General features: G+C 41.3%; 1 protein-coding gene across 4 annotated transcripts in view; it reads left to right on the forward strand.

Moving 5' to 3' along the window:
* eps15l1a (epidermal growth factor receptor pathway substrate 15-like 1a) overlaps positions 1 to 26,830 on the forward strand; it is a 104,747-nt gene that overhangs the window by 31,446 nt on the left and 46,471 nt on the right. For all 4 annotated transcript variants that reach the window (XM_060941235.1, XM_060941236.1, XM_060941237.1 and 1 more), the window contains exons 2-10: positions 16,658 to 16,699; positions 21,993 to 22,082; positions 22,165 to 22,212; positions 22,334 to 22,429; positions 22,907 to 22,969; positions 24,667 to 24,792; positions 24,913 to 24,972; positions 25,878 to 26,120; positions 26,544 to 26,701. In XM_060941235.1, the coding sequence (XP_060797218.1) occupies positions 16,658 to 16,699; positions 21,993 to 22,082; positions 22,165 to 22,212; positions 22,334 to 22,429; positions 22,907 to 22,969; positions 24,667 to 24,792; positions 24,913 to 24,972; positions 25,878 to 26,120; positions 26,544 to 26,701 (926 nt within the window). The remainder of the gene's footprint in view (positions 1 to 16,657; positions 16,700 to 21,992; positions 22,083 to 22,164; positions 22,213 to 22,333; positions 22,430 to 22,906; positions 22,970 to 24,666; positions 24,793 to 24,912; positions 24,973 to 25,877; positions 26,121 to 26,543; positions 26,702 to 26,830) is intronic.

Raw genomic sequence — 26,830 nt, forward strand, 5'->3', positions numbered from 1 at the left:
TTTTGCTCTGATTTCAAAATTGTTCATTTTTGAGGATGAAAAACCGAATCAAGTAAAATGTAACACAGCTCAACGCTTGACAAAGGTATAATAAAACTTGTCAAAGCTGTTCGAGATGCCTGAGAGACATGTCTTAACATGTTTGTTATTAAAATCGGACACCTTTTGAAAGTATAACATCTGTCTTAGAACTTTTTGACTTACCCTCGTGTGTGTATATATATATATATCACCCTCCACAATTATTGGCACCCCTCGATGTTCTTAGGCTTCTAATAAATTAATAAAAAAAAAAATTAATAATATAGGACAACAATGCAAACCTTTAATTCAAGTGCATTTATTCAGTGGGAAAAAAATCCCACATTTAAGAAATAATTCTTTTACATGAAATCATGTGTGCCACAATTATTGGCACCCCTGATGTTAATACTTTTGTACAACTCCCTTTTGCCAACAAGACAGCACTTAATCTTCTCCTATAACATTTCACAAGATGGGAGAATACAGAGAGAGGGATATTCGACCATTCCTCTTTGCACAATCTCTCTAAATCATCCAGAGTCCTGGGTCTTCCCCTATGCACTCTCCTCTTCAGCTCACTCCACAGGTTTTCAATTGGGTTGACGTCTGGGGACTGAGATGGCCATGGGAGGAGCTTGATTTTGTGTCTGGTGAACCATTTTTGGGTAGATTTGGCCACATGTTTAGGGTCATTATCTTCAGCTTTCGGGCAGAGGCCACCAGATTTTGATTTAAAATGTCCTGGTATTTCAAAGAGTTCATGATGCCATGCACCCTAACAAGGTTCCCCGGGCCTTTGGAAGAGAAACAGGCCCACAGCATCACCGATCCTCCCCCATACTTTACAGTGGGCATGAGGTGCTTTTCCGCATACTCATCTTTTGTGATGTATTAGTGTTTGTTGCCAAAAAGCTCTATCTTGGTCTCATCTGACCAAAGCACATGGTCCCAGTGCCACTTGGCGAACTCCAGATGTTTACATTTATGCTTGTAAGTGAGAAAAGGCTTTTTCCGTGCATGCCTCCCAAACAGCTTGCAAGGATAAACTTGCATCCTTGTCCAGGCTTGTTTGCCACTGTTCCAGTTGTTTTAAACTTCTTGATGATTCCTCTGACTGTTGATATGGGCAGGTGTAGGCGAGTGGCTATTTTCTTGTAGCCATTGCCTGACTTATGAAGGTTGACACACATCTGCCTTACTTGAATGGTGTGTTCTCTTGTCTTTTCCATGTTGAAGAGTGGATAAGAGAAATAGGCCTCTGTGTCACATCATATTTATACCCCAGGGATGACAGGATGTGATGAATTACTAATTAAAGGTTCCTAGATACTCTGATCAACTTTATAAACTACAGTAGAAATGACAGAAATGCTTCAATTACATTTATTTTCCAGGAATTGTTATGGGTGCCAGTAATTGTGGAACAAGTGATTTTCATCTCATCTCATCTCATTATCTCTAGCCGCTTTATCCTGTTCTACAGGGTCGCAGGCAAGCTGGAGCCTATCCCAGCTGACTACGGGCGAAAGGCGGGGTTCACCCTGGACAAGTCGCCAGGTCATCACAGGGCTGACACATAGACACAGACAACCATTCACACTCACATTCACACCTACGCTCAATTTAGAGTCACCAGTTAACCTAACCTGCATGTCTTTGGACTGTGGGGGAAACCGGAGCACCCGGAGGAAACCCACACGGACACGGGGAGAACATGCAAACTCCACACAGAAAGGCCCTCGCCGGCCCCGGGGCTCGAACCCAGGACCTTCTTGCTGTGAGGCGACAGCACAAACCACTACACCACCGTGCCGCCCACAGGTGATTTTATGAAAAATAATTATTTCTTAGTCAGGGATTTTTTAGTTTTATTTTTTTTAATTCATTTGAGTTAAGGGTTACATTTTTCTACAATTTTCAGTGTGAGAGTATGTTTCTGCAATAAAAATTGAATTTATTTTAAGGCTTTTAACACTTCTTAACCAGGGTGCCAATAATTGTGGAGGGTGCTCTGTGTGTGTGTGTGTGTGTGTGTATGTATGCATGTATGTATGTGTGTGTATATATATATATATATATATATATATATATATATATATATATATATATATATATATACAGACCCTTTCCAGAAAATTAGAATATCATGGAAAAGTTGTTTAATTTTAGCCTGGCAAGCCAGACTAAATGTGAATATTTAGTCTGGTCTCGGTCGTAGACATTTCCAAAGGGTGTGGGTAGGAACAACCTGTTGTCTTTCTAACTGTCTCTGTGCGTATAGGCCAATGCTCTGACCAATCAGCGCAACAGTGACTGTGACGTAGTCAGAGTGACAGAAAGCAGTGGGGGAGGCAAAAATATTTCTGGCCGCTAGGCGGGTGGGTCTAGTTTACTAGGCTATAGCCAGCTGGTAGATCAGACTTTTGCCATAGCCGGTTAGCAAAACAGCGAAAACGTCCTTCTTGAAAAGGAATGAGCAGAGAGCCTCTTCCTGCTCATGTTTCAATGAAAACTCCAAGTCTAATTCTTCTAAAACTGGTTCCAAAGCGGAGTCAAACGAGCGCTGTTCACTAGCCGTAGCCATCTTTCCTGTTGTGCTTTCTCCAGTGTCGTGCAGCCTTGTCGTCACTCCTGCAAAAGCCCGCCCAAAGAATCCAAACAAAAACCTTGCGTTGTGATTGGCGGGCATGATTTGATGCCTGGGGTGTGTTGTTGATATGGTCCGAGGCTAGACCCACTTGTAGGCAAAAATATTTTTGGCCGCTAGGCGGTTTGGTCTAGTTTACTAGGCTAGTTTAATTTCCATAATTCCATTCAAAAAGTTAAACTTTCATAGATTATAGATTCAGGGCCCACAATTTAAATGATTTCAAGTATTTATTTGTTTATTTTTTACATAATTTGGGCTTCCGGCTCATAAAACCCATGAAAACAGTAATTCAAAAAATTAGAATACTGTGAACAAATCACCATTTACTTCTCAGTTTTTGCAGAAAAAAAAGAAAGAAATTAGGATCACATCAAATCAATCAAAATATGGTACTTTCAAAATGATATGTCAATCTTCAATACTTGGTTGGGAATTCCTTTGCCTTAATCACTGCCTCGATGCGACGTGGCATTGAGGCAATCAGCCTGTGGCATTGCCTGGGAGTTATGGAAGCCCAGATTTCCTTGATGCTTGCTGTCAGCTCTTCTTTGTTGTTGGGTCTGGTGCCCCTAATTTTCCTCTTGAGAATACCCCATAGATTCTCAATTGGGTTTAGGTCCGACGAGTTGGCTGGCCAGTCAAGCACTGTGATGGCATGGGCATCAAACCAGGTTTTGGTGCTTCTGGTGGTATGGGCAGGGGCCAGGTCCTGCTGGAAGATGAAATCTGCATCTCCATACAGATCCTCAGCAGAAGGAATCATGAAGTCCTCTAAAACATTCTGGTAGACTGTTGCGGTGACCTTGGATTTAAGAAAGCAGAGTTTACCAACACCTGCACCGGACATTGCACCCCAAATCATGACTGACTGTGGATATTTCACACTGGACCTCAAGCAGCTTGGGTTCTGTTCCTCACCCGTCTTCTTCCAAACCCTTGGACCTTGATTCCCGAATGAAAGGCACATTTTACTTTCATCAGAAAAGAGGACCTTGGACCACTGGCCAACAGTCCAGTCCTTCTTTTCCTTGGCCCAGTTGAGACGCCTCCTACGTTGGCTCAGGTTCAGAAGTGGCTTGACCCGAGGAACCTGACAGTTGTAGCCCATCTCCCGGATGCGTCTGAATGTGGTGGTTTTTGAAGCTGTGACTCCCACCTCATTCCACTCTTTCTGGATCTCTGCCAGATTCTTGAATCTTCTCTGTTTGATAATCCGCTGAAGCCCATGGTCATCTCTTTTGCTGGTGCATCTTCTCCTGCCACATTTTGCCTTTCCACTAGACTTTCCATTGATATGCTTGGACACAGCAGTCTGTGAACAGCCAGCCTCCTTAGCTATGAACTTTTGTGGCTTACCCATCCTATGGAGGGTATCAATGATGGTCTTCTGGCCAGTTGTCAAGTCTGCAGTCTTCCCCATATTGAACCGAACTGAGACAATTGAACCAAACTGAAGCAATTTAATGACACCTGGGGAAACCTGTGCGGGTGCTTTGAGTTTAGTAGATGATTAGTGTGTGACACTCAGTTTAAAACATTCATGCCCTGCAAAATTTGGGCTGATTTGTTCACAGTATTCTAATTTTTTGAATTCCTGTTTTCGTGGGTTTTATGAGCCGGAAGCCCAAATTATGTAAAAATAAACAAATAAATACTTGAAATCGTTTAAATTGTGGGCCCTGAATCTATAATCTATGAAAGTTTAACTTTTTGAATGAAATTATGGAAATTAATCAACTTTTCCATGATATTCTAATTTTTTGGAAAGGGTCTGTGTATAATATATATATACACACACACACACACACACACACACACACACACTCTGTGTATATATGTGTGTGTCTGTCTCAGATACTGGGTACTGTGGGGGAACCCCACTAAATATACTCACAGTCAGTATATGGTTTTGAATGGTGATGTTGGTTTTAATTTGAAATAAAATGATGAAAGAAATAATACAGATAAAACTAAATCTTTGATGTGAATAATGCATTCAGAATTTGGCAAAAATTCTGCAAATTTGTGGGAAAATGGCGGCTTGATCTGGGACATGATAAATGGTTGACTACATCGCATTCCCTTAAAAAGGTTGTAGTCCACTGAAAAGTCTACAGTTATCACTAATTGTATTTTAAGTTGTAACTTTATACACCTAAGGATTGGTGCGCTCACAGAATAATCGTAACCGTAATAAAACATCATGCAAAATATTTGATCACCGTCATAACTCCATTTTCCGCAGACCCAAAACCAATAAGATCGTGTGTTTTGATCTAAACGGAAAGCCTCAGGGTCAAGGTCACTACCTCACCAAAAGTAGTAACTTAAAATCACTACGCCATATAAACATTTAGTTATAAATCTGCGATTTTGTTTTTCAAAAGGAAAGCTGAAAGTTAGGTATAGAATATGTTTCTTACAGAATATGTTCCGATGGTAGCTGGTCTTGTATGATTTTCTGAGCTATAAAATGAGTTGTGGTCTATTTTTTACCGTAGCGTGTTATTTGTGTGCGGGGAAGGACACACATTAACAATTTGCATGTGTAGAATGGAATTTTCCACTCCAACAGTTAGAAGTTGATCGTGCTTCCATTTGCGATCTTTCTGTTACGCGGGTGATCTGTTCGGACGTTATCGCTGAAAAGGTGAGTTTTGACAGTTTTATTTTAGTTTTGCAGTACAAGGCAATAGAATGTTTCTTTTTCATCTTACTTTCATATTTCATAGTGTTTGCGTATTTTTGGCCAATATTTTGCAACCATGGTCAGTTTAGATCGAACTTTTGATCTATTGCCAGTCATTTTGCTCCGCTCATGCTCCGTCCGGTGCGGTAGTGATGTCCCGTTGCTCGCGCGCCGCAGCAGAGACCCGCGCGACCTTCAGCCGGTACAGTTGCTGTTCTTTTACCACCGCTGTTATTCTCATCTTTCCGGTGTGTTCTTGATTTTTCCATTGTGTCCTATTTCACCATATCAAATCATATTATTCATATTTAAGTGAATAATCAATTCAGTCATCATAACTTGGCATTTTTAACCCAAGCAATCAAAAAGAGGAAATGTATTTAATATTTTCACTCATCTGTGAAGGAGGGGCTTTAATTCTTCATGATGGAGTTATTTTATATGTAAATCAATTTTACAAAAGCATTTGAATTGTAATCAAAAATATTTTCCACAGTGGAGGCCCGATAAAGCAAGATGCTATCTTTATTCTTATTAAACATGACAAAAGAAACATTGAGTGTTAGGTAAATGCAAAAAAAAAAAAAAGTAAAATTAGAAAATGTATTTTTTGACCATAATGTCCCAAATGAGAGACCAGTTTCTGAGACGGACCCGTGTGTGTGTGTGTGTGTGTGTAAAGCACCCTCAGACACACATGGCCACAATTAATCCTGTTCCACCCAAATAGAGAGAGAACAACCAGCATACTGCATCTCACATTAACAATTCATCTTCCATATCCAATAATAAATTAATTACATAAGGAAAAGCAACATCCTTTCAATGAAACCTATTCACATGTCATGTGACTTAAATGCTAAAAATGTTTCCATGTCATTTTTGCACAATCTTGCTTTACTAAATTGTTTGAAAAACCTCCTCATGCAAATGTAAAATCTTTTTTGCAATATGAAGGTTTTGGGCTTTTTTTGCTATTAAACTTTTTATTGAAGAAAAGAAAGGGGGAAAACAATGTCTGAAATAGACATGGCATATGTTTAGAAAATCAGCAATTTAACCACCATAACCCTTTGAAAAACTCTCTAAATATCAGCTAAAACTATCAAAGTTCTTAAATAATATTTAGGATGGCTATTGTTTTGCTGTTTTGTGGATTTTAACATACATTTCTGTGGCTTGTGGCAATAATATAGAATTGTACATGATCAAAGTTGATTTTAGCTTGGGTTTTACATTATAAGAAAGAAAGACTGACAGTGACATATTAGGTTGGTTACAAATTGGTTCAACTTATTCACATCTGTAAAATACAGGCCTAAGTGATATCTCTGGGAGTGGTTTTGATGTATTACATGTTGCTTTATTTTTGCATGGTGAGGTTGACATTTACATGGAATTGCCCTTATACATGTTGCTATTGATTTTGTATACTTATCATCATGTCTTATCATCAAACAGAATAAGAAGAGAGAAATAAATTTTAAAAAATAAGTAAAGGAAAAGAAAAAAAAGGGGAAGGCTCACATCTTTACAGTGACGGTAGGCTTGACTCAATGCTATCCCAGAAATCCTTTCTGTAATATGCAAATTTGGCTGTCCAATCAGAGGCGGCCAAATTTGCATATTACAGGAAGGATTTCTGGGATAGCACTGAGTCAAGCCTACCGTCACTGTGTAACCTGTCTCTCTGACTAAAGTTGTAGACTAACGCAAGCAGTAAATCAATTCGCTTCTCTTACTAGCTCTGCTTTGCAATTAAAAAAAAAAAAAAAAACCCACACACCATTGGTACAAAGCAAGCCCATTCACTTTTTTATGCTGATCAGAGAATTACAATGGTTTCTCATATGATAAAAATGTATGATTCGTGATTAAATATTTTAATCGTTTGACAGCACTAATTATTATTATTAGAGACAGTACATGCTGAATTCCGAAACAAAGTAAATAATAACGTGAGCTGTAGATATTTATGCTGAAATCCACTCAAAGTAGGGGGCGGGGCACCATTACGCTGTGTCAAGACAAGAACTTTCCTGAGAAATAACGCGAACGTCTGCATCATGCGGGATTTGCGGGCGGGAGCGGGACAAAATATGGCAGGCGCGGGCGGGAGCAGGACTGAAAATCATAATTTTTTAGTGGGCGCGGGCGGGAGCAGGACTGAAAATCATAATTCTTTGCGGGCGCGGGCGGGAGTGGGACTGCACAATGCAGGCGTGGGTGGGAGCGGGACTGAAAAATCCGACCCGCACAGATGTCTACTAAATATTTTATTGGAAGTGCCTTTCATCTACACGGGGACGGCGTTTCCGAGGCTGAAAAACGGAAAAAATTGAAAACGCCTTCCAGAGTGGATAAGTTAAAAACAGCCCCCGTTGCATATCCGTCTAAACTACCCAATACGCGAAACTCTGCTCGGATCTGCTCACGTCGGGTACGCGTTTACGTCATACATATGTCATATACTGTACATGCCAGCCCGGGAAGTAAGAAAGTAAGTAAAAAAGTAAGAGCATGTCTGATTACATCGATCCAACGGACCTTCAAGCTGCTCTGGCAGCTTTAATAAACGTCCAGGAGTCCTTCGAACATCTATACCGAATCTGCACATATACCGTTAATGAACAGAGGCGGGTATAGTATGCTCTTACTTTTTTACTTACTTTCTTACTTACCATAGCCAGAGTAGTCAAAGTTTTCGCGGCGCAGATATGCAGATCAGACAAGACGGAAGACGTTGCGCATGTGTGCAGACATAGCGGAGGTCTTTCACAGCACCACCTAGCCGCCTGGCATGCACATCTGTGACGGAGCGCAATGCGTCTGTCACTAAACAGCGGTTCCTCCCGCTGGTCATGTTTCAATGGTCAAGTGCAATGGACTAAACCACAGTTGCAAAGACATTCCAAATACAATCTGTGTTGTATGTTTGCTGTGGGTTTGGTACTGGGGGCTTTACAAGTATGTTTTGTTACGGGTACATTTGTTACAACTTTTAGATATGTAAACCTGAAATGTTTGGTCCATGTGTTCATAGTAAAAGACGCGGACACAGATTTAAACAGCGCAAGCATTTATTAGTTTTCACTATAAACAATAGCGTGTAAAGATTCATTAAGTGCGCACGTTTAACATCTGAATCCTTTTCTGCTAGAGTTTATCTAACATCAGCCAGAAATGTTTGTAGCCATTTACCTGCTGTAGTCTTCCGGGTGCGGGACCAAAGCAGAATGCAGGTCTGAAAGCGCTTTTCAAGGTTTCTTCCGCGATGCGCGGGAAAGCAGCTCATTAGAGCGGAGAGAAATGGTCTAAAAATCTTACGTAAGTGTTTGTTGTAATATTTAAGGTCTGCACATTGTTGTAGGAGTGTAATGCATGCAGTGAAAATGTTTAGAACTGTTAAAATCTGTCTAGATGTGTTGATTGATTTTAATTGTGTTAAGACTGTGCCGTAGTCTTTTAAATATGCGCTGCACTGTTCATGCGGGAGACGGCCTCGGCAGGGAGAGGACGCATGACTTGAGCTCTGTGTGAGTAATGCCAGAGTAGCCTAGCTTGCGTGGGCATTTTGTCCCAGAATTTTTTTTTGTTTGGTTTTGTCATCAGTGTTTTTTTTTTTTTTTTGTCCTGTTTGTGTTAACTGCCGGCTTAAGAATAAAAAGAAAACTATTTTTGTACAAGAATTTTCCTTGTTTTGCTCATCATTCTGACTGACTACTCCATCCACTCGGCACACTCTATTACAACATCCAACTGAATTCCACACATTCATGCGTCACCGTATAGACGCAGATTTCCTCCTTGAAAACGGTCGTGTAGACGCGGAAAAAAGTGAGAACGAAAATGGACTTTTGCGTTTTTGTTTCAGACCGTCCCCGTGTAAAGTGGGCCTAAGTAATGTCTAAGTTGCAAAAATCTATAAAAATCCTGATTGGTTAAATCGAATTGATTTTTAAGATCTTGGAATTGTAGCAGTGTGCCCCCCTCATAGAGATCGCTGTGTTTTGTTAACCCTTTATCGGCCCACTGTTTAAATCTTGCGTCCATTCTGTTTGGTAAGAAATCTGAGTCGTATCCTATCCAGCCCATGATCCAGTATGGTTCTTTGGCCTTGTTTTCACTGACTACCCTGTGCCAAATCCTAAGTGAGATTTTTATCCATGGATTTATGTCTTTTTAGGCAAGTAACCAACCCACTGTCCCCTATAATTGCTTGTAACGGAATATCACTGGATATCTAACATTCTAAACCTTTCCACTTGGCTTTATAGGAAGGATTGCAAATGTTAACCAAAACTTTTATCTGCACCGCTTGGTAATAATTTTTAATATTCGGGAGGGAGAGGCCTCCTTTGTCTTTTGTTAGTCGAAGAGTCTTATAGCGGATTCTTGGCCTCTTTCCCTGCCAAATGAATCGTGATATTAATTTGTCTAATTCTTGAAATGTTCCCTTTGGAAGTTCTGTTGGTATATTTTGGAACGGATATAATAGTCTGGGTAACACATTCATTTTTATTGCTTCCATCTCTGTCCTAATCCTAAATAGGGCACTAGATTCCATCTAGTCAAATCAGATTTAATTTTGGAAAGTAGGGGGTCGTAGGTCTCTGATATAATCCTGTTCAGGTCTTTTGGAATATTCACACCTAAGTATTTAATTGATTTTGATTCCCAACTCACTTTAAATTCTTCTCTAATCAATTGGCTAGGAGAATAATTAAATGTCAAGATTTGGGATTTGTGGGTGTTTAGTTTGTAGCCTGATAATAGACCGTATTCCCTCAGGGTTGCGAGCAGTTCTGGAAGGGAAGTGGATGGATGTCCCAAGTATATCAAGATCTCATCTGACACCATGATCCCCTTTATCTTCTCATTCTGTCTTATCCACTGACTCAGGGGCTCTATAAAGATGGTGAATAAGAGCGGAGAGACAGGACAGCCCTGTCGACATCCCCTTTCCAAATCAAAATTATTTGATGATCCTCCATTAATCTGAATTTTGGCTGTTGGTTTATAGTGTAAAGCTCGTATTGTCCTAACGAAATCATCATGGAACTGGAATCTCTCTAGTATCTTGTATAAGAGAGACCAATCAACAGAGTTGAATGTCTTCTCAGCATCTAACCCTATCAAGACAGCTTCCAAATTGTTATTGTTTATATGGTTAATTACATGCAATGTTGGGGCGGCATGGTGGTGTAGTGGTTAGCGCTGTCGCCTCACAGTAAGAAGGTCCTGGGTTCGAGCCCCGGGGCCGGCGAGGGCCTTTCTGTGCGGAGTTTGCATGTTCTCCCCGTGTCCGCGTGGGTTTCCTCCGGGTGCTCCGGTTTCCCCCACAGTCCAAAGACATGCAGGTTAGGTTAACTGATGACTCTAAGGCTACGTTTACATTACGTCGAATCAGCGGATCATCAGATTAACGTTCTTAAAACGATTCGCGTTTACACTAAAACCGTTAGCCGTGCACACAGCAACACCAATACGCGGATACGCTCGGCTCCGCAGGCATCCTGCGCTCCAAATCACTCCGCCCTGAACAGCGAGTGCCCTCTGGAGGGTGCGCACTCCGGCCCTGCGCAGCTCACACAGAGCGCGCGAGTGAAGTGAACAAGCCACGATTCGGGACTGAGCCGCTGTGTGTGAGATCCCAGCGCATATCACTTATTACTTGCAAGTGGAAGGATGGCAAGCCTAAAGACAATCATAACTACACAATGGGCAGTATTTGCATCAGTATTTGCAGTATTTTCATACTTTTATACTCTTTAATGAAAGGTGATACAAGGCGGAAGTCTGCGCCGTTTTTCAGCAGTCGCGTCACATGACCAACGCCAGCGAATCAGGAAGGTGGATGTCACAGTGACGTTGTCCAATGAGACGCCAGCTAGAGCTCAGCACAGCGTATTCGCGTATTCTCAATGTTTACACAGCACCGGAGCTGATACGATCTAGATTGAATACGTGGACGCTGGCGGATTCCCGTTTCCCCGCTTTTTCAGGGGGGTTAATGTAAACGGACAGTGCATCCGCGAAGAAAACGAGACAGATACGGTCTAGTGTAAACGTAGCCTAAATTGACCGTAGGTGTGAATGTGAGTGTGAATGGTTGTCTGTGTCTATGTGTCAGCCCTGTGATGATCTGGCGACTTGTCCAGGGTGTACCCCGCCTTTCGCCCGTAGTCAGCTGGGATAGGCTCCAGCTTGCCTGCGACCCTGTAGAAGGATAAAGCGGCTAGAGATAATGAGATGAGACATGCAATGTCCTCCTAACCGTTGTCCTGTGTTTGCCTCTGTCTAATGAAACCTGTTTGATCCAACTGTATAATATCTGGGAGTATTGTTTCTAAATGTTTTGCTAAATGAATTGATGTGAAGAGTTTATAATCCTGATTCAACAGACTAACTGGGCGGTAATTGGAGCAATCTGTCCTATCTTTCCCCTCTTTTGGTATAACAGTTATGATCATTTCTCTCCAAGATGGAGGGATCTCTCCTTTCTTAAGGTCTCACTCACTCACTCGCTCATCCTCGCTGGCTCGTGAGAGCGTGGCGCCACGGCAGATGACCCTCCAGTTTATTCTGTTCTCTGCAGCGAGCCGGGCTGTGCGGAGGTTAAGTCTGGCCTCTCTCAGGTCTGCCTTAAGCTGGTCAAGCCACCTGGTCCGGGGTCTCCCTCTGGGGCGGGACCAGTGGGGTGGGACGGGTTCCCTGATCAGGTTGGCCAGCTCTAGAGGTGGTGTTGTTCTGGCTATGCGGCCGAAGAAATGGAGGCGGGCTGATCGGATTAGTCTGGAGACTGGTGGCTGGTTGGTCAGCTGGCATACTGTGGCATTTGAGATGAAGTTGTACCACTGGAGCCTCAGTATCCTACGCAGACACTTGCTGTCAAAGGCGTCCAGGAGCTGTTCTTGAGTGGCTGTCAGGGTCCAGGCTTCTGCGCCGTACAACAGGGTCGACAGTACCAGACTGTTGTACAGTCTGATCTTAGTATGGAGAGAGAGATGACTGTTGGTCCAGATGGTGGAAAGGGCTGCCATGGCTGCAGTAGCCCGGCCAATGCGGGTCCTGATGTCTGCTGTGCTTTTGCAGTCGGAGGTCAGGATGCTGCCAAGGTAGCTGAACTTTTCCACCACTTCCACCTCCTGGGTGCTGATTACTGGTGTAGCTGGGGACGTAAGGGTTCTTAAGGACCCAACTGAATATTCTCAGTAACAATGGAGATAGAGAATCACTAAAAGTCTTATACCACTCCACTGTAAATCCATCGGAACCTGGAGACTTATCAGGCTTGAGTCTAGAGATTGCCTTTTGCAGTTCCCCTGTAGTCACATTGGCCAATAGGACTTTATTCGGGTCTTCCGTAATTATTGGGAGGTTAAGTGATGCAAGCAGAGATTCAGGTGATTTGTCCCCCTTATGGGCCATCCGGGCATGTAGGTTTTTGTACTATCTTTCAAAACAGCTATGAATGTCCTGAAAGTCATGTTTCATTTGTTTAGTTATTGGGTCTTTAATTTTATGTACTACTCTCTCTGCTTGTTGTTTTCTTAATCTGTATGCCAAGATTTTAGCTGATTTACTGCCTACTTCATAATACCTTTGTTTCAAAAGGGTTAGTTTCTTCTGAATGTCTGCCTCGCAAGTTTCTTTTATCTGATTTTTAATTCCTCTAATCTTCTGAGTAATGTCCAACTGGGTATCTTTTTTTTATGTTTTTTTTTTCTAATTTTCCTAACTCTATTTCTAGTTTATCCATTTTTTCCTGTCTGAGCCGCTTTTGTAATGCCAATTTCGCAATGATTTTCTTTCTCGAAACAGCCTTGCCTGCATCCCATACCGTAAGTGGGGACACTTCCCCGTTATCATTTACTGACAGGTATAACTGAATTTCCTCTTGAAGTTCCTCCTTCATTTTGCCCTTAAATGCATTTAAGTTAAGCCTCCAGGAGAAAGTATTTTTGCTATTTTTTAGATTTAAATCTAGGTAAACCGGACTGTGGTCCGACAAGTCCATTATTCCAATTTTGCATGACCTTACCAAACCGATATCTTTACTGTACATAAAAAAATAATCAATCCTTGAGTAAGTTTTGTGCGGTGAGGAATAAAAAGTATAGTCTCTAGTTGTAGGATTGAACTCCCTCCATACATCACAAATACCCATCTCTCTCATCATCCTTCTCACCTTTTTGCCTCCTGCGTTATTCTGAGTCTGAGTTAATCTTGACACATCCCACTTTAGATTCAGTCTCAGATTAAAGTCACCACCACAAATCGCCATTCCCTGGGCTTTTGTAATCATTAGATCAAAAATGTGTCTATAGAACCCCCACGTCGCACCTGGATGTGCATATACATTTAAGAGAGTGACTGACTTCTGATCCTTCTAATTTTCTGACAACCGTATTGTACCTTCCTTCCTTGTCCGTGATTTCTGTTATCTTTTCAAAAATTACCCTTGTTGATATCAGTGTTGCCACCCCCCTTCTGTGTCCCGTTTTATAGGACGCTGAGTAAACTTGGTTAATGCCCTGCCTTTTAAAGGAACAGTCCACCGTACTTCCATAATGAAATATGCTCTTATCTGAATTGAGACGAGCTGCTCCGTACCTCTCCGAGCTTTGCGCGACCTCCCAGTCAGTCAGACGCAGTCAGACGCGCTGTCACTCCTGTTAGCAATGTAGCTAGGCTCAGCATGGCCAATGGTATTTTTGGGGGCTGTAGTTAGATGCGACCAAACTCTTCTGCGTTTTTCCTGTTTACATAGGTTTATATGACCAGTGATATGAAACAAGTTCAGTTACACAAATTGAAACGTAGCGATTTTCTATGCTATGGAAAGTCCGCACTATAGTGACAGGCGTACTAACACCTTCTGCGCGCTTCGGCAGCGCATTGATACGGAGCTCAGATATCAATGCGCTGCCGAAGCGCGCAGAAGGTGTTAGTACGCCTGTCATTATAGTGACAGACTGACTGACTGACTGGGAGGTCGCGCAAAGCTCGGAGAGGTACGAAGCAGCTCGTCTCAATTCAGATAAGAGCATATTTCATTATGGAAGTACGGTGGACTGTTCCTTTAAGTTGAGCATGCTCGGAGTCAGTTAAGTGGGTCTCTTGCAGAAATATTATATCTACCTAGTCTTTTTTTTTAATTTTGCCCAGAATTTTACTTCTTTTTACCAGGTTAAGTACACCCTTCACATTATAAGAAGCCAACCTAAGTGGAACTTTATGGCTTTCCATTGTAGATCCAAGTGCTGCCTTTAATCCTTTAATGTGAAAACATGAACTTGGTACATTTTTTTAAAGATATTTTTTTGGGGCTTTTTTCACCTCCATTGGATAGGACAGTGCAGAGACAGGACAGGAAATGAGCGGGAGAGAGAGACAGGGAGGGATCAGGAAATGACCCCGGGCCGGAATCGAACCCGGGTCCCCGGATCCATGGCACAGCGCCCCAACCACCTGTGCCACGACACCCCAAAACTTAGTACATTTTACCAATGTCTCAGGTTGAACTTCCTGTTTTGAGGTCTTGTTTGTAACCCTGAAGGAGCCAAGATCTTTTGCCGGCTCGGAGGGAAAGCCTCCATACATCCTTAGGTGTGGAGGGCCCTCCTTAAAGTTTTCAAAGTGATCCATGCTTTTAGCTTAGTCAGACCTTCCCCGATCAGACAAATTATATTATTAATGTCATTAACATAGCCCAAACGCCTTCCGTAGTAGTGATTTATTAATAGTTTGTTCCACAGTCATTACTATTATGCCTCCTTACCGTGAAGAATCCGTGCCAAGACAAAACAAGTCACCGGTCAGCCCGTCTGAAAACGTCCAGTCTCTCTTTGAAACCATCCCGCTGCGCCTCTGGCTGCTGCTCTCCTCCTCTCGGGGACCGGATTTTGTACCACATCAGATTTTTAATTCTGTCAGCCCAGCTCGTCGGTGGTTTGTATACTGTCACGGACAGACCTCTCTTCACCATGTCCTTGGCAGCCTCCTCTGCCGAGTTGTAGAGGCATGTCTCTCCCTCGTAAAACACTCTCATTCTGGCTGGGAAAGGAGTTTGGAACCATATGTTATTCTCTCTCAGCACCTTCTTCGCCTCCGCGTATTCCCGGCGCTTCCTGAAGGTCTCCGGTGCGTAGTCGTGATCCACAAAAACTCTTCTCTCCTGATAGAGAAACCCCTTTTTTCGCCATACCAGTTTCAGGATTTCTTCTTGAGTTTTGCTGCTGGAGAATTTAACAACTATGGATCTCTGGGGAGAATCAGCCGGTGGTTTGGGTCCCAACACACGGTGCGCGCACGCTTGATCTTGAGGTCGTCAGTCTGAGGCAGCTCCAGTTTTTTCCTCAGCAAATTTTCCACGAATGTTATCATCGATGTGGAGTTGTTCTCCGACCCTTCCTCTATGCCGTGTATTCTTATATTCTCCTGTCTTGCTCTTCCATCTTGATCCGTTAGTTTATCTTCCAGTTTAGCCTGTAGCTTTAGCAGTTCCCTCATAGCCTCCTCCAGCCCCTGCACTCTTTCCTCTGTCTCTGAAATTCGCATTTCGGCCTCGTCGACTCTACTGTTAGTTACCTTAATGTCCTCTCGTATTTATCAGAGAGTGTCTGCATTTTCCTGCCGAAAGTCTCTCAGCTCTTGCAGTATCATTTGCAGGCTAGCCATGTCTGCATTCACCTGTAGCTCCCCTGTGTCAGGATGGCTGGCTGTGTCGTCTTCGACCGACTCTTCCTCAGCTGATTGAGTCCTTTCCTTCGCCTGTGTTGCAGGTTTTTTTTTTTTTTGGTTTGGGCATATTGTAAACGCCTCTTTAACTACTTCTGCTAATGCTTAACAATCTTTCAAATAAATATGGCGTATTTCTTGATGATCAGGGAGCTCTGATATTATGCTGCCTACCTCATGGCTGCTCAACCGGAAGTCGAATCTTTTATTTATTTATTTATTTATTTATTTTTAAAAATTAATTCGCCTTTCCATTCCTCTTTTTTTTTTTTTTTTTAAATTCAGTTTCAAATTGCACTGCACATTTAAGCAGGTTAATGGAAACACGGTTAGAGAGAAGCTGATTTCAGTAGTTAAATCTCCAGCTTTTACAGGAGAAATCAAAATATTATCACACTACTGTTTTTTAAAATAGAAATACGACATTGAGAAATTAGCAATTACACTTTGACATTTCTGGTCACACTTCAGACCAGTCAGTAAATTAATATGATTAAATTAGCCTACATAACACTGAAACATGTTTGTTTTTTTTGTTTTTTCCTTTTCAGCTGTCGAGTGGGAACCCAATGTACGAAAACTTTTACAGACAGGTAAGTCACCCACTGCAAGGATGAAGATAGATAGATAGATAGATAGATAGATAGATAGATAGATAGATAGATAGATAGATAGATTCTTCTCTAGGTGATTCCCTTCAATGAAGATGAATCAGTTCTACTTTTTATTCCATTTTCCTATATGATAATTATATTAAAGATCTGATTCTTGACAAATTCCTGACATCCTTGTATTAACCAGGCTAGAGGTGCACAAAAATTAGGCCAAAAAAAAAAAAGTGTGTTTCCGGTTACCCGACCGACCCTAATCCGTACCGCCCGACCCTAAACTTTTTTTTCATTTTTTTCCCAGTCGCGACTTTTACATGTAAGGCCAAAAAAAAAAGTGTGTTTCCGGTAACCCAACCGATCGAGAATTTACGCGTCGAAATTGCCGACCGTAAAATTATTACAAATTTCCCTCGATATTTTAGTGTAAGCGGTGTTAGTTTGTCATAATTTTTTGTTTCAACGCATTCAAGTTGTGAAAGAAATGATAAAAAGTAAAATGTTTCGCCACTTCTATCAGCCCTCCTGCATAAACATGGAAGCGCACTTGTATACTGAAGGAGGATGGGAAAACTGAGCCGAGGCGCCATTTTGAATCCTCATTCAAGGCTGTAATGCAAATTGCTTCCTCTTCAGTATACAAGTGCACTTCCATGGCAGGGAAAAACACTACATTTTGCCGCCTATGTAGTCCCCTATTTATACAAATAGGAGTCATTCAGGATTCAGCCATGTTCTACAGTAGGCTAGGCTAGGCCGTCTGCTTTTAATGGAAGTAGCCTAGCCTAGGACGTTATTTTCACGCTATTTCTTGATAAGGTGTTTTCACGTTATTACATGAAAATATCATGAAATAACGTCATGAAATTACGTGATGTTATGTTATTACATGATAAATATATTGTAAAAATGTGATAACTTTGTTAACAATATCTTTTCACGTAATTACTTGATTCTAAGCCAATTTTTTTTTTGAGTGTGGCAGCAACACGCTTCCGTAGATCATAACTCGAACTCTCGCAATATTTTTTTTTATTCGTTTAAAGATTTAAAACACTTTTATTTTATTATGATGTGTGGTATAAAGGATTCTGTACCAAAGTACTATTTTGTAAGATGTTTACTTGTGTTAATTTTTTCGAACAAAATAAAAAAAAAAGAAAAAAGCCTGCCTACCTACCCTAGTTTTGAAATCTACGTAACCGGAAAAACACACACTTTTTTTTTTGGCCTTATACAAAAAAAACCCTCCACCCTGAAGCACATTAAATGTTTGTATTGAAATATTTGTGATGTGTTTACTGATTCTGGTACTAATTTGTTGGCTGATTTTTGTTATTTGTGTGAAAAGTGTTAGCAGTTTTGTGCAGCGATGGCATCAGAGAAGAACATTCATTTATTTCTAGTGCGGTTACAAAGTTAAAGCGTGTAGAATAGAAGAAGAGAACTAGGAAGACAGTCTCGGTCATAAGGAATAACTAAGTTTTGCTGACGGCTCCTAAAAACAGACAACGAGAGCTTCTTTTCTCACTCCCCATGTTCCAGCGAAAGCACAATAAAGCACTGCTGCATCGCTCTCTTTAGGTAGAGATGAAGCAAGGGCTAAATGCCACTGTAAACACTATCAGCAAGGAGTTGAATGGCATCACAGGGAACATACAAAACTGAAAATTAAAAGTGAAACATATGATATCAAACTGAAAATAGAGCAAAATGTTGATGAATGAAGTTTAAACTAGAACTGTAAGTAAACTCACTATAGAATACCCCCCACTCGCAACAAAATTTGTCAACTGGAACTCTGTGTGAACTTAAAAAACGATACCCCTGCAACTCCATGATTCAAATTCCTATTAAGTCATTCATTTCAATAATATATGGGGTCTAAATCCATTTGATACGATTTCATGGCGTGGAACACCAGCCACATCACCAGATAATGACATGTGTAAGAAAATAAGTATCTTTAAGACCTTCCTTGCTGCCTTCCTTGTATGTGGTAGCCGTTTCTCAGGCTCCCTCTCCGGAATCGAACCCTGATTCCCCGTCACCTGTGGTCACCATGGTAGGTGCCTATAGTACCATCGAAAGTTGATAGGGCAGACATTCAAATGAGACGACGTCGTCGCCGCCGCGGGGGGCGCGCGATCAGCCCGATGTTATCTAGAGTCGCCAAAGCCGCTGGGGCGGGGGGAGCTCTTGGCGTTTTTGTAGATAGCTTTGTTTAATGGGGTGGGGTAGCTAGCCTCACGCCCAACCCTCCTCCTTTTTCAGCCGGGCTTGGGACCGTCCTTGGCGGAGTTTTTAAGACCTTGATTTGGGATTATTTTTCTTCATGCACATCTTCAGGTGGTACACTGCAACTGTGTAAAGTTTCATCAAAATCCATCAAACTGTTTAGGTGGAGTTGCGCTTACAAGACACATGGGCAGACGGACAGGGTGATTCCTACAGTATATATTTAAATAAAAACTATAAACTCCTGAATTTCATTCCATATAGAATTTCATTATATAACTATAAACTTTTTCATTACAAAATAACACTGCCCTTGGTGATCACACGCTCATTATAAAGTTTGATATCCAGGCCATTCAGCGTGGATTTTTCCTTTAAAATCATGATTCATTTCTCAGTGCAACTGGATTCAAGAATAGTGTCGATTCTACACCATTTGCACTCAGACAACTGTTAGATATAAAGCAGTATTCCACCTTATTTACTATGACCAGTCATCAGTACACACACTGAGTCCGCAGAAGAAAAACCAACAAGTTGTGATTAGTCTCTCAACAGTAGAATAGAAATGATGACTGGACTCCTGTTTGTTAGTTCACTAGTTTGTAGCCTGTGATCTCAGGGAGTGAGGAGACCGGTGGTATCTCTCCCCTGTCAATTCCAGTGACACTAACCAACCATGGCCATCTGTGAGCTCATGCATATGCCGGTGGGCGAATAGCGCTTTCCTATTTCCTAATCATTGCATGAGTAGTGGTTTGAAAAGATGAAGTTGATTGGTGTTGCGCTTTGGAGGAAGCATGTGATGACCTTCATCCTGCCTGGTTGGTAGCTGTTGTGTGATGGGGAGACCTGTCTGGCAGGTGGGAATTGGCCATGACTAAATTAGGGAGAAAATGGGGGGGGGGGTAATATTAATAATAAAAAGAACAGAATGCATTCCTTCTAACTTTTTTTTTTGCGGGGGGGGAGACACACTGCACTCTTCCATCCTGCACATTTAATATGACTACAGTTATAGCCGTTATCAGCAGTTAGGCCATTATTAAAAAATGTTCTGTTTCCGGTCCACCGGCCGGATGAGTGCCGTTTGTGTGATTGAAATTTTTTTTTTAACGCCAGTTTTTCGACATTTTTTTCGGGTTCGTAAATCTAAAATCTAACTTGACATTTCCGCATTCCCAGGGCTTTCCACTAAGGCTCATACTAGCCAGCCATGACAAATAAGTAGCCAGCCGGGGGGGGGAGTAAACACAAAATAAACTCCTGTGCACGCAGTTCCCAGGATTAAATGTATTTTCCACAGACCATTTATTTATTCACTTTACTCAAATACAAAGTAAAATGGCAGTAAATCTTCTTTCTTTTCTTGCGTATTGCATCATGAGGCGTTCCTGGCTTGTAAATCTCTTATTTTCGGTGCATGACACATTCACACAGCTGAGCATGCTATGAATTAACAACAACAACGGTCTGCAGTGGGGCTACACAATTACACACTCAGCGAACATTTCTCCATTTGTGTATGAAAATCCACTCCAACCACTCAGTTTGGTTTCATTTACAACCAACGGTGTCTTTTGATGCCAGCACTTAATGGAACGAGAGAAGACTGGTTTACCGGAGACAAAATAAGCGTCATCTTGGCTTCTGTTCCCTCCGACAGCCCCGACACACTACTGCCTCCGCCGAGTGCGCGCGCACTCTGAACTGAATCAGCTCTGCGCATGCGCCGTGCGGCACAAAAAAATGGCAGCCACCATGAAGGAAGATGATCTGGAGTTTTCAAACATTTGCTTAAGTGTGAAATCGCAAAATGGTATTCTAGCGAACAACAAAATAGTAAAGATTCAGAAAAACAAATCATTCAGTGATCGTTTTAATAGTGTAATTTCATCCGAACTAGGCCTAACGCTCGATTTAGAACTACAAAAAGTCCGTGTGTCGGACATTTTAAGTACCTTTGTAAAAGTTTTGCAAATGTTACAGTCAGCATTTAAAATGCTAACTTAAAGTTTTTGTACAAGTTTCAGTTGATTTAAACTGTCATATTTTATTAAATGTGTCTGCTTTTGTAATAAAAAAGTACTGAAAGAAAAAGCAAACACAGCATTGCGATTTCTTATCCATCCATATTAAAAAAAAAAAATCCCTCCCTCCCGACTGAAAATTTTTTTGCTCACCCGGTGGACAGGAAACAGATTTTTTTTAAGGATGGCCTTACTTTTGTTCAGGATTTCAGTGTTTGCAGTACAAATGTGCAGTAAATCAGTAATTAAAAATCTCTCAGAACAAGCCACTCGATAAATGGTTAACTGGTACAGTTACTCATCTCATCTCATTATCTCTAGCCGCTTTATCCTGTTCTACAGGGTCGCAGGCAAGCTGGAGCCTATCCCAGCTGACTACGGGCGAAAGGCGGGGTACACCCTGGACAAGTCGCCAGGTCATCACAGAGCTGACACATAGACACAGACAACCATTCACACTCACACCTACGGTCAATTTAGAGTCACCAGTCAACCTAACCTGCATGTCTTTGGACTGTGGGGGAAACCGGAGCACCCGGAGGAAACCCACGCGGACACGGGGAGAACATGCAAACTCCACACAGAAAGGCCCTCGCCGGCCCCGGGGCTCAAACCCAGGACCTTCTTGCTGTGAGGCGACAGCGCTAACCACTACACCACCGTGCCGCCCGGTACAGTTACTATGTCAGTATTTTAAGAAATATGTGTGTTCATAATAGTAATTATAAAATTAATCAAGTAATGGTGAGTGAGAATCCTGATCTCAATTTGAAGCCAAAAACTGAGATTCCTTTTTCATCATGAATGGCGCAGCCCATCTGGGCCAGGGTTTGAGGTATCATCTTCATCACTTCAGGCTTTCTGCTACAATTCCACCTTTAAACTTGGCCACATGGGACTTAATGATACAAAACTGTGCACCTAGAGAAATGTGTTTGTAAAATATATTATTGATGCCTTTTGTTATTTCCTGAGGATCTCAAAGGTCTTATGATTTTCTGCTTTGACAGGTCGATCCAGGAAACACAGGGAGGGTTGGCCCTACAGAGGCTGCTTTGTTTCTGAAGAAATCAGGCCTGCCGGATATCACTCTGGGAAAGGTGAAGGAGAGAAATGCATCTGTCTGGAAATTCTTAATATTCTTAAAAATCTGACACTCTGATGTTCTTGTTTCTTCCGCAGATCTGGGACCTCGCTGATCCAGATGGAAAAGGTTTCCTGGACAAGCAGGTCAAACACGCGTTTTATCTTCTGCAAGGCTTAAATAAATCCTCCATCACTGATTAATGAGTGTTTGAATACAAGGCAGATGATCTGATTTTGTACATGTGCACTCTGTTTGCTTTAACAGGGATTTTATGTTGCTTTGCGGCTCGTGGCCTGCGCACAGAGCGGACAGGATGTCTCTCTTGCAAGTTTAAACCTCACTGTCCCGCCTCCTAAATTTGTAAGTGTTTAATATTGTATAAGGTCTCCGAGGGTGCTTTCACATTAGTCTGTTTACGTGTAGATCGTTTGCTGTTTGGCTTGGTTTCACACTGCACATACTTTGGTACAATAAGGAACCAAACATATTCGAAAAAAGTTGTGAATAGAGCTGATCATGCTTGTAAAATTCGTTTGTTCATTGAGTAGAAATCATACCATTTTTGATTCACTTTCTGCAACTGATTCAGAGTCGAATCACTTTCTGAGTTCACTTGAAAGCAGGCCAAGAGTACCTCACTCAGACGGTTGTTTTGGTCTGTGCCCGAGAGTGATTGCTGTGTTCTTACCTGCCTAAAGAACCACACTGAGGTGGAGAACGCACCAGGGTTCTGTTCAGATGCATTAAACACTGTATATGTGAAAGCACCCTGAGAAATATAACACAAATATGATATGAGGAGTCTGACACGACGCTTAACATGATTTTGTATCACAGAAGGACCCTAGCAGCCCATCATTAAGTGGTGTTTCATCAACAGACAGTCACTGGGCCGTTAGAGTAAGTCTTTGGAACATTAAACAGAGCAAAATGTTGATAATCATTTTTAAAAAACTTGACATGATTTGCCCTCACTATGCTACATGAGTTACCATTTGTTCTTAAAGGAGATATGCAGAACATTTTTATTTTTAAATAAATTTCTGAGTGGATAGTATCTCCACCCTTGACTCTTGTGTGCTGCATAAATGGGAATTAAAAAAAAATATTTGAGAGTTAAAATCGACCGCAAAGTTGGCGTGCGAGCTGAGCCAGCCAGCCCTGAGTGCGTGACGTCACAGCAGGAACCGGTTTTAAGGCCGAGGCCTTTGACAGCTATAGACCAAAGTCATATAAATAAAAATTTATGGTGAAAGTAAGAAATACCGTTACCGACTTGCTCAACTAAGACTGATTTGACTTCATTGATTGTGGGTTGACTCTCATTAAAACAGGATGGGTGTTATAACTTATGCAACATACATGTACATGCGTGCATTTTCACTGATAAAACGTAAAAGGCTAATTAAATAATCAGATGAACTGAGACAATCACATTCTGAAGCAAATTAAATAATCTTATACCGGTAACTTAAACACGCAATACAAGTTACATGTAATAATCTAAATGCAGGTAAACGACGAGTGTTGTTTTGTATCCAAATGAGAGTCGCATCTTACCCGTCTGTGTTCTCGCTTCTTGAAGGCCGATCTTGTGGCCGATTGTTTTGAAACAGTCTGACTTTCAGTTGTTCATTCAGTTCTCCGTTCATTCGCTTCTTCCACATAAGGGTGAGATGGCAGCAGCATCCAGTGAAGAAATCGGACGGCTGCTCCACTCTTTTTCCCATTCTCTCCATTACTGAGTACTCCGCCATTACTGCTCGGCTCAGGCAATTACTAAAACCTGGGACAGAACGGAATGTCACCGGTTTTAGCAACAACCGCGGGGAGGTCACTGCCTGAGCGATATGTTCCGTCCTGGGTTTTACGAACAACCCTCGGCTCACACTTCGGGAGAACTGGTGCAACTGAACTTGCTTTCCTTTTAAAAATAAATAAAATAAATGCTTTCCTTTTCTTGTAGTTTTATTTAATTGTTGGTACTGCACCCTCTTTCAATACGGGCTTATAGCCAACGCTCCTCAACAGATCAGAGGTTTCGTATGAGTCTTCAGTAAAATGTGCAGAGCAGAGGAGAGACCACTTCGTAGGCGCCCAATGTGCCCGTGAACTTCTCACAAAACGCGTCCAAATCTTTGCAGCTTGAACATTCTTGAGCCATGAACGCAGCATAAATCCACCTTCTGTAGTATTGCTGGCACACCTATGTGGCACGGTGATAAATTAGCTCAAAATGGAAGCTCGGAGTTGCAGTCAGCTCTGTGTTTTAGTATAGCGAAAATGGCGATGAAACCGATAGACTTACTGCTGTGACGTTACGGACGTCAACGTCATTCACTCAGACCGCTACCCACAGTATATGAATCACTTTAATCGTAAAAATTACTTTATTAGATTTATTGTTAATGCTTAAAACTATTCCTGTGCCATTCTTGAGGTCTCAAGGCATTTATAAACGAAAATGAGGCCATGGTTCTGCCTATATGCTTAATGGTATCAATCATAAATCAAAATTCTAACGACTAGAGTGAGCTGTATATGCAGTTGCTGCCTACTCAACCAAAATTCATCATGTTTGTGTTTGTGGTGTGCAGCCTGAAGAGAAAAGCAAGTTTGATGGTATTTTTGACAGTCTTGTGCCTGTAAATGGGTTACTTTCTGGAGAAAAGGTCAAACCAGTTCTTATGAACTCAAAGCTGCCAGTGGATGTGCTAGGAAAGGTAAATTCTTTATTTAATAAAGATGAATCTGTTGTTTGTAATTATTTTATAACCTGTCTATATAGTGTTGTAATTATATTTACTGTGAATAGGATATAAATTGTAATGTTCTTTAACCAGGTTTGGGATTTGAGCGATATTGATAAAGATGGGCACCTAGACAAGGACGAGTTTGCAGTCGTGAGTTAAATTCTCTATTCTGATTGGTCAGAAAGTGTTTGTTGAGATTTCTATAGCAGCAGCAGTAGGGCAGCTGTGAATCGCAGGTTTATTTTCATGAGCTTTATCTAGTATGTTATTGTTTCTATGGTAACAACTGTCTCAAAATGTGTAATCATTGATATGGAGAAATTTTCTGTCAGTAGACATTTATATAACATTTATGGAAGGAGTCTCCACTGTTAGCACTTTGTAACAGTCAGACGTAAAGCTGTAACTTTAAGATGTCAGACATCTTCAGGACATGATTTTTTTTTTATGTTTTGCAGTTTCTTGGTAACATGACGAGCGTTTTTGCGTTATTAAATTCAAGAAAGGAAAAAAAAAGATTGTGGCAAAGGATTCGGTGGTTAGTTAAGTGAGAGCAGAAACTAATCTTGCAGACGTCCCACAACATTAAATGTAACTACAAACAACTCGTGCACATACCCCTGAAATATGTCCACTTTTCAAATATGTATATTTCTGATTCTTCTATTTTTTTATTCTGTATATGGCTAGTTTTTGTCTTTGCTAAATTTTTTCTATTTTAACTGTTCAAGCACCAATCATCAAAGCAAATTCCTTGTATGTGAGAACAGACTTGGCAATAAACATGATTCTGATAAAATTTATTATATTGATCTTTAATGCTCTCAAAAGGGGTGGTAAGGTTGTTGATTAAATTCTGGTATGACATACAACCTTTTGATTTCTTTCATATACCTTATGAGATCATTTCAGTGACAGAAAAATGTAATCACAAGTCTGACATCCCATGGTGTTGTGAATCACAGTTTTATTAAAGTAGCTTTTAAAATGTATATGATTGTGGAGGTCTTAAAACATGTTAAATATGTTGTTATAAACAGATTTTGTTTCTTCAGGCCATGCACCTGGTGTACCGAGCTCTGGAGAAGGAACCTGTTCCCTCCATTCTACCCTCCTCCCTCATCCCTCCATCCAAACGCAAGAAGTCTGTGGGCTCCTTATCCAGCATGGCACCTGTGTTGCCAGGAAGCCCACCTCCTCCTAAAGACAGCCTGCGATCCACACCATCACACGGCAGCATGAACTCACTGAACAGTGCTGGGAGTCTGTCACCTAAACACACACTCAAATCCACACAGGTACACACGCACTCAAACCTACATAGATACAAACACTCTTAAAGCCTTTTCCCAAAGCAAGACCCAAGTCTATATTTCTCAGACCTAATGTCTCTGAAGTCTTCAGATTGGTGTTGTGTTTGAATGTTTTCTGTACTGTGTGTTAGAAACAGGAAAACACTGTATACCTGACATTTTATCAAAGAATGTAGAAAACACTGGTGGAAAGAGGAAGGAGATAGTTTCACTATGATTCCATTTCACACTGTATTTCTTTTTATTGATCATCTCTAAAGAAAAGGTGTGAATTATTAATGGTGACTTCCTGCTCAAGTGCTTTAGTTCAGGTGAAGCTCTGTTACAGTGTGTAGAGTGAACTGCTAAAAGCTGTTTACATAATTTATAAGCTTCCTGGGATATTTTTTCCCCTTTATGTGTCATTAGCACTCCGTAAACTGGGTAGTGCCGGTAGCAGACAGAGGACGCTATGATGACATCTTCCTCAAAACGGACGCCGACCTTGATGGCTTTGTCAGCGGCCAAGAAGTGAAAGAGATCTTCATGCAGTCTGGCCTTCCACAGAACATTCTGGCACATATATGGTGAGAGCCAGTGTACTGGTGTACAACCCCGATTCCAAAAAAGTTGGGACAAAGTACAAATTGTAAATAAAAACGGAATGCAATAATTTACAAATCTCAAAAACTGATATTGTATTCACAATAGAATAT

This window comes from Neoarius graeffei, chromosome 15 (assembly GCF_027579695.1).
Source record: "Neoarius graeffei isolate fNeoGra1 chromosome 15, fNeoGra1.pri, whole genome shotgun sequence".
NCBI classification, from domain to species: domain Eukaryota; kingdom Metazoa; phylum Chordata; class Actinopteri; order Siluriformes; family Ariidae; genus Neoarius; species Neoarius graeffei.